This window comes from Amblyomma americanum, chromosome 9 (assembly GCF_052857255.1).
Source record: "Amblyomma americanum isolate KBUSLIRL-KWMA chromosome 9, ASM5285725v1, whole genome shotgun sequence".
Lineage (NCBI taxonomy): Eukaryota > Metazoa > Arthropoda > Arachnida > Ixodida > Ixodidae > Amblyomma > Amblyomma americanum.
In genome coordinates, this window is record NC_135505.1 from 121,912,130 (window position 1) to 121,924,842 (window position 12,713).

The 12,713-nt window shown below is 44.5% G+C and overlaps 1 protein-coding gene across 1 annotated transcript in view; it reads left to right on the forward strand.

Annotated features, from left to right (window-relative positions):
- The first annotated feature begins 1,237 nt into the window (after positions 1 to 1,237).
- LOC144105437 (potassium channel, subfamily K, member 13-like) overlaps positions 1,238 to 12,713 on the forward strand; it is a 180,917-nt gene continuing 169,441 nt past the window's right edge. The window contains exon 1 of the mRNA XM_077638555.1: positions 1,238 to 1,854. Coding sequence (XP_077494681.1) covers positions 1,500 to 1,854 — 355 coding nt within the window. The 5' untranslated portion in view covers positions 1,238 to 1,499. The remainder of the gene's footprint in view (positions 1,855 to 12,713) is intronic.

Below are 12,713 nucleotides of genomic sequence, written 5' to 3' on the forward strand. Positions count from 1 at the left end.
TTATTGTTGAAGCGTTTACCTTCATTGGCTGAAAAAAAAAAGTTACTGGGCGCGAAAATGTAGTGTAGAAGTCGCTATAATAAGCCTAGGAACCTCAAAAAAATGTCTTAACGGATAATATAACCGCAACAGAAATGTCGCCTCATTAATGGCACACTGTGTAACAAGGGGAAGAAAGTCAGCGCGCGTTGCTCGAAGCGCCTCTCTGCTGGTCTGGGACATTTCATTTGCTTCTTATTCAAAGTTGCGTGATAAATCGGCTTGTTAAAGGTCGCAATATCCTTCTAAAGTGCTAAAAGAAAGTGTTTTCCTGAAGCTTAAAGAATTTTCTTCAAAGTTCGTCTCCCCATTGCGACATCACTCGCCCACGTGCAGTTTTCTAAAACTAAAACATAGCAACCGAAGAGCATATTATATAATAATCTCCAGTTCTGATGAAGTCCTTACTAGAATGATATGGTACCGTCTCTTTCTAAGTCAAATGCGAACATCTCCATGGGTAGGGTGGAGCCTTCGATAACAGACATGCCACTGTTTTGTCGAAAAGCTGGTCAGCACATATGAAAATTAAACTCGCGTTATGCACTTTATGTATAAGTTCGCCAGTCAAGGCCTGCACTCTGAAATTCCCGCCGCCAAATAACACAAACGTTTGGACGACTTCAGAGGAAATTTGCTGAGTCAAGACATTCCGGGTCAAACAAAGTTTGACCAGGAGCAAAATGTAAGGAAGGCGTAATGTTCACGCCCTCACATTTCTAAGACACACATGGCCACCGTCCTCAGCTTCCTTCCCATCTGACACCGTCCATATAGAAGAAATCTGGTGAAAAAGGTTCCGCTCAAGAACTTCGAATAAAATAGTCTCCTGCAGATGAAAGACAATATGGCAATGTCAAATAACAATTCCAGGCAGTCCCGGGGGCACCTTAATGAAGGCATTCTTTCCTGGCCGTGCTTTGGAGAGTTTGATCAGCAGGCATATTTTGGTACATAGTACGAAAATGTCAGCAAAGCGCTTGCCAGGTATTGTGCTCGTCTTGAATTCCATACGGTGTAGCGCGAAGGTTTTCCGATTATGCTGTTCGTAGCTACCAGCTACAGCTCGAAACTGAGCGACTCAGAACACTCACGTGTTCCCTGCGCTGACCGCAGAAAGAGTGGTAGTTATGTCTTGGACATGAAAGCAGCGGGAAATGGACTTTTGCCCTCAGCAAACAATGGTATCTGCTCTTTTTCTATCACCACGCGCGTCGTAAGTTCCGTGCAAGCTACGTGAAACCCTCTGGAGTGACCAGGAGTGAAGCGTCGTAGAATATACTCGTCTATGCTCTGATCGCGGCGCTGATCACAAAGACTCACCGCGTTTTCGAAATGGAAACGTCTGTCACGTGTCCCGAACCCGGCACACGCGCCCGGGACGTCACACCGATGACGCCGTCCGTACCAGGAACGGCAGAAGACCGGCGACCAGTAAAGGTGGAGTGTGGGTGCGCTGCATGAAGCGTCCTTCGCACCGCCGCCAGGGCGGCTGTTGTCGACGCCTTCTGCGACTTCGTGAGGAGAACGCCCGATTCGTGCTCCTGGCCGTGGTGCTGCTCATCTACATGATCATCGGTGCAGTGCTCTTCAGGGCCGTCGAGGGCCCGGGAGAGGTGGAAGCTCGCGAGAGCTACGACGGAGTGTGGCGCGGCTTCTGGCTCAAGTACAATGGGACGGTGGATCCCGCAGACGTGCGGCAACTTCTACAGGAGCACGGCAAGGCGTCGTCCCGGAACATGCTTCCGAGCAAGAGACCTCGCTGGGACTTTGTGGGCTCTTTCTACTTCGTCGGCACGGTGGTGTCGACAATCGGTGAGTCACGCCTGTTCCAAATATAGACTGTGTTTGCTATTTCTTTTCCCGTCACCTGTAGATGCATGCCGGTCCAAGCGCAGCGGTTACTCTGTTGTCATATGAATATGTCGCACTGCTCTGCTGTTCGTGATTCGAATATATTCGCGGCTGTGGACTTTGCAAGGCGACCTGCGCCTACGGTAGCAATTGTAGGCACCAAGAGTGACTACAGAGCACAGCAAAGGGACGAACTTCAATCTAGTGGGTTCACTAATGAATAACTCGAGCCAATTCGTAAAATAGAATCAACTAGTATTTAAAATGAGCGAAACGGAGCAAATGTCTGCTTTTAACCACCATTCAACTCAAGACAAAACAAACTGATGGTCCTTTACGCTATCAGCAATCACAGTTACTTGAAAACTAGCAGCGCAGCTTTTGCAGGTGAGAGCACGCTAGTTGGAAGAAGATAATTCTCGTTGACTCACAGCGTAAACTATAAAGCGCTGTGGTGCGGCTTGAACAGGCCTCTGGCTGACATGGTACCCTTAATCATTCGTGAGAAGTGTGGCAGTTTAAACGGGGCGTTCACTCCTCGAAGAATGAGCATAAAATTTCCAAACAGTGGAACGTGAAATAATCAACGATTTCACTTCGCCGCTTCGCTTTTTTCGTATTTATAAACTCTATTGAAACCGCTTAGCGGAAATCTCCAAACCGGGAGCACATTTTAAGGCGGCTCAAACACGAACACGAAAAACACCGTCCTCGATTGAAGGGTACGCTCTCCAAACTGACGCGCTCTTAAACAAGTTCATCAAAATTGTTCTCTTGTTTGCAAGGCCTACGTCTTTCCCCACGTCAACCTAAAGCAAAAGTAGCAATTGTAGGCACCAAGAGTGACTACACAGCACAGCAAAGGGGCGCAGTTCCCGCTATGCCTCTGCTAGTGAGTGTTATAAATAATTTTTTCCCAATAATATTCTGTATCGATTTTTTCGGAAACTATTGTAGGGCAGCCTCTGCTGACCAGATAGATAAAGCATGCGCTGCGAATAGCCTGACTATGACTAAGGCAGTTGACGACGTACAGTTTTTGTTGTTAACCATGCGTTTGTTACTCTATTGTAATGACATCTGAGGCTCTGAGACTGCTTCTTTTATTTTTAGGGAGAAAAATCAACGCTTTCATTTTTTCTCATTACTTTCCTTTTTTCCTTGGTAGGGCAACGATAACAACGAGCGCTTTACCTTCAGATGTTGACGAAAAATAAGCACATGCTGGGGTCGTTCCTTCTCTGCAACATTGTATCTCAAGATAAAAATTTAAAATGGCCATTTATTCCTTAATTAAATAAGGCAGTCATGCCTTCTTTCGCGACACTTTCAGCTAATTTGTCTTTACGCGCAATATTTATCACGAAGCGCGAAGGCACAAAGCAACACTTCCACCGAATCTTCCTGCACAAAGTGGGGAGTTCATTACTTTCGCATTATTTTCCGAAAGCTCCTGCGGGAAAAGGTAGACTCATCCTTGCTGAACTAATCATAAAGGTCAACATAGCAGTTACTTGCAGCCAAACAATCGAACCACCATCGATCGGTGAATCAATCTGTTTTCCTTATCCCTGGCATCAACCACCACACCGCTGGCTTAAAGAACACGGCACGAAAACAAAAAATAACCGGGCAGCCGAAGTCAAGAGGAGACAAGCCAGCATAAGCCAAGTCAAGTCAAGTAAAGCCATTCGGCCTTGGACAGTGCAGCGGGAAAGTTTCTCGTTCATTGATTGGTCAAACAACGCCAAATGACTTCGTTATTCCCAGACTCCCTAGAATGGCATTGTTTCCCCTCCACGAGCTCTTTGATCTGTGGTCGAGCATTTCCGGGTTGGCGACTCTATCTCTCTATCTCTCTTCCCCTTTTCCCTATTTTCTCTCTCTCTCTCTCCCTCGAACGTGTTGTTTTGTTCGATCCAATTCGTCTCTACGTGTGTAAGACTCGAAGACTGACTCGAGAAGGACGCAGATAAGTCTTAATTGTACAGGGTTCCCATTCCCACTGCCATCTTCCGTTTGCAAAGCCACTATGTCCTTATCGTCTTTAAATACAAATGTCTTTCCCGTCCCTCTTGGAGGCTGAAGCTGCGGACCAAGAGAAGCGATTATACTGTGAGTTAACTTCGGAATAGACCGGGTGCCATAGAACATGATTCAGTTCGGGTTAGGCAGTCCAATGGTAAGTTTTTATCCAGATTAGAGTTGTTTAACTCCTACGATTCCAAAAGGGAGGATTGCTGGGCCAGTTGGTTCATGATTCAAGACTGAAAACGGCACGAAAAAACGGGACAAGATAGAGAAGCAACACACACAGCACTGAACTTACAGCTGAGTGTATTTCATGCGAGAGCGCAATAAATACAGGAAGTACACATAAAAACACTCGCCAAGCATGGGACAACTTGCAAATGCACTCCCCAGTTCAACAAAAGCAAAGTGTTGCGCATGTACGCAAGCAAACAAAAACGAGAACTATACGATGCTTTCGTCATCCACACGAGAGGTGACAAGTTCTTGAGCATGCCGTCTCTTCGCTTATCGAGAAAAGAGATAGCCTTTTTAGATATTGACCTGCAATAGTATCAATCTTATATTATGGTGTTCTTTTAGTTTTTTATGTGTACTTCTTGTATTTCTTGCGCTCTCGCATGAAATACACTCAGTTGTATGTTCGGTGCTGTGTGTGTTGCTTCTCTATCTTGTCCCGTTTTTCGAGCCGTTTTCAGTCTTGAATCCTAGGATTCCGTCGTCAAGCTTCAGCAACCTTCAACACTGGCTCATTCCAGCGAGCAAAAATGACTGCCGCGCTTATAATTAACCAGTCATATTAACACTGCACGAAGAAAGCAGGGCAACAAGAAGAGGCGTGAACAGGAACACACAAAGCGCAGACTTCCAACTATAGTTGATTGCGAATTCGAGGAAAGAGATCGAATTCTTAGGTGGGTACCTCCCGGGCTATCGGTCGGGCTTAATGCACACGTGGCATTGTTGCTATATTGTATTTTTTGTGTCGCTTTCTCGAGCTCAGTTCATTTGTGTTTGTATCTTCCTTTTTCTGTCGTGTTAAAGACCCTTAAGAGTTCCCTTATTTCACGCAGTAAAACTAGTTGGAATGTCTTTTTCGCGCAGTTTTAATATGACTGATTCCAAGGAGTAACTAGCCCAACTTCATTCCTTACTTATAATGAACGCCAGATCTGGTGAACGATAGTAGCCAAGGTGACAGTGGAGGAAAATTTCTTCTGGGAGGTATCGAGCAGTGCCTGCCCCCACCCTCGCCCCCCAATTCCTTTAAGATTGAATCGCAGCCCCAGCTCTTATTCCAGCTTTCTTTTTCTTATGTTTTTTTTTACGAAGCTTATATTCTAAGCAAGGCTGCCTAACACAACAATTAGCCTATCGTTTTGTGACGGCCAAACGTATTTCGTCTTCTAAGACGATGGTTTCCTGGTGGTCTCAAGCGTCAGCTTCCTAACCGTCCATCTTTGTCTTCGGTCTGTAGCCATGCGAACTGTTGCTAACAGGTGCAGGAAGCTTCCACTAACACTTCCACTGGGCTTGCGCCCGATGATACAAGAGTTCAGTGAGCATCGTTTTGTTTGCGCCTAGGAAGCGCTACATTGAAATGTCTGTCAGGAGTGGTTCCTCCTCAGCCATCTCTTTGGTTGTCGCAAGGATGACTTCTGATTTATACGCATTTCCTTGCCCTTAGTGAGCCACTCTCACATATTCTAATGTGCGTCTTTGTACTCATCGCGCCCCGTATAACGTGCCATGCGCCCGGAGTGAACCAACGGAAGCTTATGTTTTATATTAAATCAATTCAACTTTACAAAGAGCACGAAAGTTGCCCAGACATTGAGTGTAGTTGCGCTTGTAGAGACAGATTAATGATTAGCTAACAGGCAGCACAAGCTTCGCACTGCTTAGAGAAATGAGCGCCTACCACATTTAGTGTGTTGTAGCTCTTATTAAGTACGGGAGCACGTGTATCGTTCTTCATTATGATGCTTATTTTTACTTACATGCGACGCACGTACATTTTCGGATACATCAAGATCATTAGCTATCCCAAGCATATATATACAGGCCGCCGCGGTGGCTGAGTGGTTATGGCGCTCCGCTGCTACCCCGAAAGACGCCGGCTTGATCCCGGCCCCGGTGGTCCAATTTCGATGGAGGCTAAATTCTAGAGGCCCTTGTACTGTGCGATGTCAGTGTGCGTTAAATAACCACAGGTGGTCAAAATTTCCGGAGCCCTTCACTACGGCGCCCCGCATAGCCTGAGTTGCTTTGGGACGTTAAAATCCATAAACCAAACCAAGTACATATGTTCAGTGCAGTTTGACCCATAATTTACCAGGAGTGTTCTCAGGTGAGCACGAGTCAATGAGATGTCTAACACAGATATCCGATAATTTAAACTATTTCTAGCATCCAACATATACCAAAACTAATATGAGCGATAGGAGTATTTTCCAGTTAAATAAAGTTAGTAACTCAGCATTTGTAGCTACTTGAACTACCACACCTAATCGTGGGGTCTTGAACAATATGCGCATTTACTTCCCTTGCAACATAACGCCAAGCCAGTAGACTCGACAAAACAAATCCTTATAATGCCGATGTTACAAATGCACCCATCCCCCTCAAAATTTCGCCTTGCTTTTATTTATCTTATGTCATTCCGTCGAATCGTTAGCGCTAACCATCCCATCTGGAACTACGATGTTTTATGTATTGTAAAGAAAAAAGAACTCCGGAATGGTGACAACTAGTGAATATAACCGCTAAAACTAAATTGCTTTCCCTCCTCCACTTGTAAAGTGCTACAACTCGCTTGATGAGCTGAAGAACTAACGTAGGGTATTAATTTTGATGCCAGTATTGTAAAAAAGTGAAATAAATAATTTCAACTGTTCAATTCATTTCCTAAGATTTGACTTCCTACCTTTCCTCAGTACATTTCCTTCCAGGCTGACCTCTACTGATAACAGCGGCAAAGTGAGGTTCAACAATAATGTTTGCAGTTATCGGCCAGTAATTTGGTCCGCTTAACGCTGGCTCTGTAAACAAGATGTTATCCGCTTTTTCTGCTTTAGCTTCTTCCATCGTTCCTTTTATCCGCCCAGCACTCCTTCTCACCTCATACGTTCCCTTCTCTTGTGTCCATTTTTTCATCCAGCCCTCTATTCTTCCTTCCTTCCTGCCTTCTTTCAATTTTTTCTTTCCCTCTTCGTTCCTTTCTTAATACCTTCATTCATGCCTTTCTTCCTTTATTCATTCCTTCTTCTTCCTTCTCTCCTGCCTTCCAACCTCTGTCCATTTCTCTCTCTTTTTGTCTCGTTCCTTTCCTCATTCACTGATTCATTATTTGCATTTTTTTCCTCCCCGCCGCGGTGGCTCAGTGGTTAGGGCGCTCGACTACTGATCCGGAGTTCCCGGGTTCGAACCCGACCGCGGCGGCTGCGTTTTTATGGAGGAAAAACGCTAAGGTGCCCGTATATGCTGTGTGATGTCAGTGCACGTTAAAGATCCCCAGGTGGTCGAAATTATTCCGGAGCCCTCCACTACGGCACCTCTCTCTTCCTTTCTTTCACTCCCGCCTTTATTCCTTCCCTTACGGCGCGGTTCAGGTGTCCAACGATATATGAGACAGATACTGCGCCATTTCCTTTCCCCCCAAACCAATTATTATTATTTTTTTTTCCTTTTTATCTTCTTTCTGTATACTTAAATTTTATCCTCCCTCGTATTCTGTTACTAAAGTCGCTTCCTATACTTAAGCCACAACCTGACCCTGTATGGAGAAGTCCGCCTCTGCAGATAAACACCGCTATATAGCGTTAAGCACATTTTGTCTTACTATTACTTTCGACACATGAATTAAGTTAATGGTCCGCTTTTATAAGCTTCTGTAACGATTATAACAAGTTCATACTATATATTATAATGTGCGTTGACGCATTCATAGATAATGCGTTCTGCCTGAGCTTGAGTCTCAGCGTATGTAGTTTTACAAATTACTCCTCTGCTGTGATAACATTCTTCATAATTACTCATCATTTTCTAGTTCTGGACGTAATGCTTTCAGGACCAGCAGTGAAAAAGCGGATAAAAATGCTGATGACTGCCCTCATTCCTGAGGCTCGGTTCAAGTGTAGCGATAAAAAAAAACGAGAGGCTGAACTTATGATTTAACTATTATTTGATGTTGCTACTGTTGTTCCTCTCGTTCCATGGAACTAGTGGCGCACACCCACACTGCGGGATGGGGCAAAAATCGGGAAGCATAGGCAGGCTAATTAGCCAACATTCTTCATGACGAAAATAAAGCAAATGAAAAGTACTGAAGCAAAAAGCGAAGCAGCGCGGGCTAGTAACACAAGCGGTAACCAGGCGCCGCGATTAAAGATAACAGAGTAGTATGAAATAAGCCAAGACTGAAAGGATAATGTAGTAAGGTTTAGCATCGCATTCAAACGCATTGGTGCATATCTAAACTAGCTTTCTTTAACACGCCGCGCAAGTCTTATATACGGTGAGATGAAGAGAGGAAGCCTTTTCTCTGCCGGCTAACTGACGATAAATTTGTTCCGTCACCGTAAGAGGAATTACACCTTACAAAACTAGAAACCCCTGGACGCGTTTCCTTTTGGCGCCGGGTATTCCCGGGTATCCCCAAAAGTTCCTCTTTCTGCCGCTGTCTGAAACGTGAAGACCAAAAAGCGGAGACGTGAAGCCGGAATTAAAAGAATAAGAATGTTTAAAGGAAGAAACAGAGGACAGGAAAAGGAAAATAACAAAAATCAGGGAGAGAAGAACAAAGGAGAGGAAAAGGGAAATAACGAAAATCAGGGAGAGAAGGACAGTCAGGGGAAGGTAAAGAATGTGAAAGCCAATAAAAATTTGTTTGCTTTTCTTTTGCATGCAGTTCAGTAACTGTAACAGCGAGTAACACACGTAGCAAGGCAGAAGCAAGGGAAATAATAATAATAATAATAATTGGTTTTGGGGGGAAAGGAAATGGCGCAGTATCTGTCTCATATATCGTTGGACACCTGAACCGCGCCGTAAGGGAAGGGTAAAGAAGGGAGTGAAAGAAGAAAGGAAGAATAGGTGCCGTAGTGGAGGGCTCCGGAATAATTTCGACCACCTGGGGATCTTTAACGTGCACTGACATCGCACAGCACACGGGCGCCTTAGCGTTTTTCCTCCATAAAAACGCAGCCGCCGCGGTCGGTTTCGAACCCGGGAACTCCGGATCAGTAGTCGAGCGCCCTAACCACTGAGCCACCGCGGCGGGGCAGGGAAAGAATAAAGAGAAAGATTAGACGCCGAGGGAATGAAGGAAGGAGAGGAGGAACGGAGTCAAAATAAAAGGAGCAAGTAAACATCGAAAAAGAAATAGGAACAAAAAACTGAAAAAAGGAAGGATGGGAAGTAGGAAGCGATGCCTAAAGAACGCAGGAGGAAAGGCAGGATGAATGGACGAAAGAAGGAAAGATCGAAAGGTTGGAGCATCAGTAGTTTTCTCTCAATGGAACGCGCGTTCATTGTGGGCAAGGGGGGGAGGGGGGGAGGTGCAGCATACGGAACCCCTCAATATGCACACGGGAACAAGTCGCTTCATTCTGTAGGGACTCTTCCCTCCATCCCGGGCGATGCAAACCGTTTCATGAAAAGACCAAACTTAACGAGGAAAGCAAAACAGGGAAAAGGGGGGAAAAGAATATCGCTTTCAAAGGTAAATAAAAAACCGAAATCAGAAAATAAGCAAGTGATTTCGGGGGAGACTCCCGTTCGGGATGTGCAACTCTTAGCCATGAAATGCGCAAGGTCAAACGTGTTGTCGCTCAGCATTCAATTCACGCAGTCTTTAAAAATTTGCCTGCGGCAGTTTCAGAAACGGCGCTCGGTGGAATCTCAGGCTTCGACAAAAAGGACGCTTGTTCCGTTGTTGTTTTCATCACGTTAGTGTTAGGTACTTTTTTTATCTTGAGTTTACTTTCATTTCTGGGTCTCGCGAAGAGCAGTGGAAATCCGTGCCAAATAAGATAACAGGTGATTCTGCTGGAACGGCGGTATTGAAAAGCAACATGAACTGAGAAAGGTTAGTCTAGAGTTTAGGCTTGAACTCGTGGAGGGGAAAAAAGCTAGAGGGAAAGGCAGGCAATGGGGAAATAGGGACAAAATGCCGGATTCGCGTGGGCCGATGGAGAGGAAAGTAGACAAGGCAGAATCCCTAGAGGATTTGCCGGAGGTCATTTAGGCTTCGTTCTTCTTTTTAAGCCATGCGACTTTTACACATAAAGTGGAGCTTAGAGAAGCAGCTAAAAAAGAGGAAAAGAATGATAGCTGAAAGTTTTGCAGGGGTGAAAAGTACCCTCTGGACTAAGAAACCTGCTTCCGAGGTAATCTCTTTGCCGTTGAGGAACCATGAAGCACCAGTCACACTATGTCCAAAAACAAAACACTCGTCTTCCCGCGCTGTTTAACAATGAGTCAGTACCAACTACCACAAATCGCAACCCTAATAAAACTAATCGCACTTTAAACAAGAATGAGCCTATATAGGATCAGAACGAGAGTAAGCTGTTGACTAGCGCACTCATTTTCAGGAACAGTGCATGCTGCCAAAGTCCCGGCGTTCATTTCCATCACTATTTATATACAAAATGGCTACCCTTGGAAACGGAGGCGTATTTCCACTGCAAAGCATTGTGACATGATGCAGTTAACAATGGGAAGAAGCCTTCTAAACCAGCACCGCAGGTCTTGAGGTTAGCAAGTAGAATAGATTCAAACTTCGGTTAAAGTATTCGCAACTGTTATAACTTCGCACATTTCAAGGCGAGAATTTGTTTGCGCTGCCAGCTGCAAATATTGCCTAACTTTAGTGGTGGAGATCTACCCCATGTCATTGCATGCATACCCTGCATCTAAAGAAGAGTCCTGTGGAAGTTAGCTTACTCGCTTTTTACTCCTGAATAGGATAATTTGTGTTTATGGAGTAGCCTCTATAGTAAGAAGAAATAACACGGTGTTCCCGGGCATTTTTTTCACGGCGTGGTGCCTTATGCGATTTTCGTGAGTGATGTGTAAGTAAGGAATTGTTAGTGTGAGTAGGTTTTATAATAAATATTCGCAAGGAGGAAACTATTCTCTTTTTGCTTTTTTTTATCAAGGTATGTCCGCATCGCTGAATATCTGAGTGTTAGTAGGCCGGTTCTACGCGCAGCTTTGTTAAATCCGTTAGCACCAGTGCATAGCACTGATGTCGGTGACCACGTTCATAATTTTGAAAACATGATGGTGTTCATTGTTATTTCCACTGTTATAGGCATAGAGGAATTGCCCCTTGATAATAATTGGTTTTGGGGGAAAGGAAATGGCGCAGTATCTGTCTCAAATATCGTTGGACACCTGAACCGCGCCGTAAGGAAAGGAATGAGGAGGGAGTGAAAGAAGAAAGGAAGAATGAGGTGCCGTAGTGGAGGGCTCCGGAATACTTTCGACCACCTGGGGATCTTTAACGTGCACTGACATCGCACAGCACACGGGCGCCTTAGCGTTTTTCCTCCATAAAAACGTAGCCGCCGCGGTCGGGTTCGTACCCGGGAACTCCGGATCAGTAGTCGAGCGCCCTAACCACTGAGCCACCGCGGCGGCGCTGTAATTGCCCCTTGATACAAATCCATTGGTAAACTTTTTTTTTCCTAGTGGGCCATAAATCTGTCAGTGACATTGACCCCCGCAAGAGCTGCAACAATTTTAAATGCTGAATCCTGCAATATGCAGTCGCGAGGCACCGGATAGCATGCATAAATATCTGTGACAGCATTCCAGAAGGCATACTGTCACAGTAAAAAAAAAACACAGTTTCACTTAGCCACATAGTCGTCTTTTAAAATTGACAGTTATTCAGATGTCAGTATTGATGATAGTTATCGTTATGATTTCTACGGTATTGTGCGAATGCGATTTCTGCATGTTGTCGTTGAAGTTATAATTTTATATATGATACACGAAGGCATTCCATATCCCTGCTACTTACACAACTCTGTTTACATAAGAGTGCTAGACATCTGTTCCTGCCAGCATAAGAATAAATAAGACGTTACGCGAAACATCGATGAGAATCGTATGCGTATTGTGAAAGCAAATAATGCTCCGCCCGTTGCTGCAGCTTAATTTAAAGCAGGAAGTTCAATTTCCGGTCTGCCTGAGAACGTGTCTTCTGGCATCAAAGATGCATTAGATACGTCGCATCTCGGACTTGAGATGCGTAGGCACGTTGGCGAGACGGTATAAGAGGCGTCCAAAATTTTGCAAAAGAAGCCTCTTCTAGAAAGCATGCGTATGTGAAGACTGCGGCGCGGTGTTTGGTGGAAAACATAGTTATTTTATGATAGCGCTCGCAGCTTGCTTAAATTTTTCGTGTTCTAGCGATCGACGAGACGAATTTCTACCCAAACCTTCCGAAAACAACGCTTCGTTCAGTTACACGTATATTTCAGTTCTGTTTTTTGTCAGCTTTATCTTCCTTTCATTGCCTTCTTCAGTTCTCTTTTCCAATGTTTTTCTTTTCACCTTTCCTTTAATCTGCTTTTCTTCTTTCCTTGTTCCTGCTATGAGTTATTTCATTCAAGCTTCCTTTCTTTCCAAATCCTGATTGTAATTTCTCTATTTTCTTCCTGCTTCCATGCTTTCGTAGTTTCTTCTCTTCTGTACGTCTAATTTGTTTATTACTTCAATAATTTCTTCTTTATTTCTTATATCCCTTCCTTCTTTGTCTTTATTCAATCTTTGCT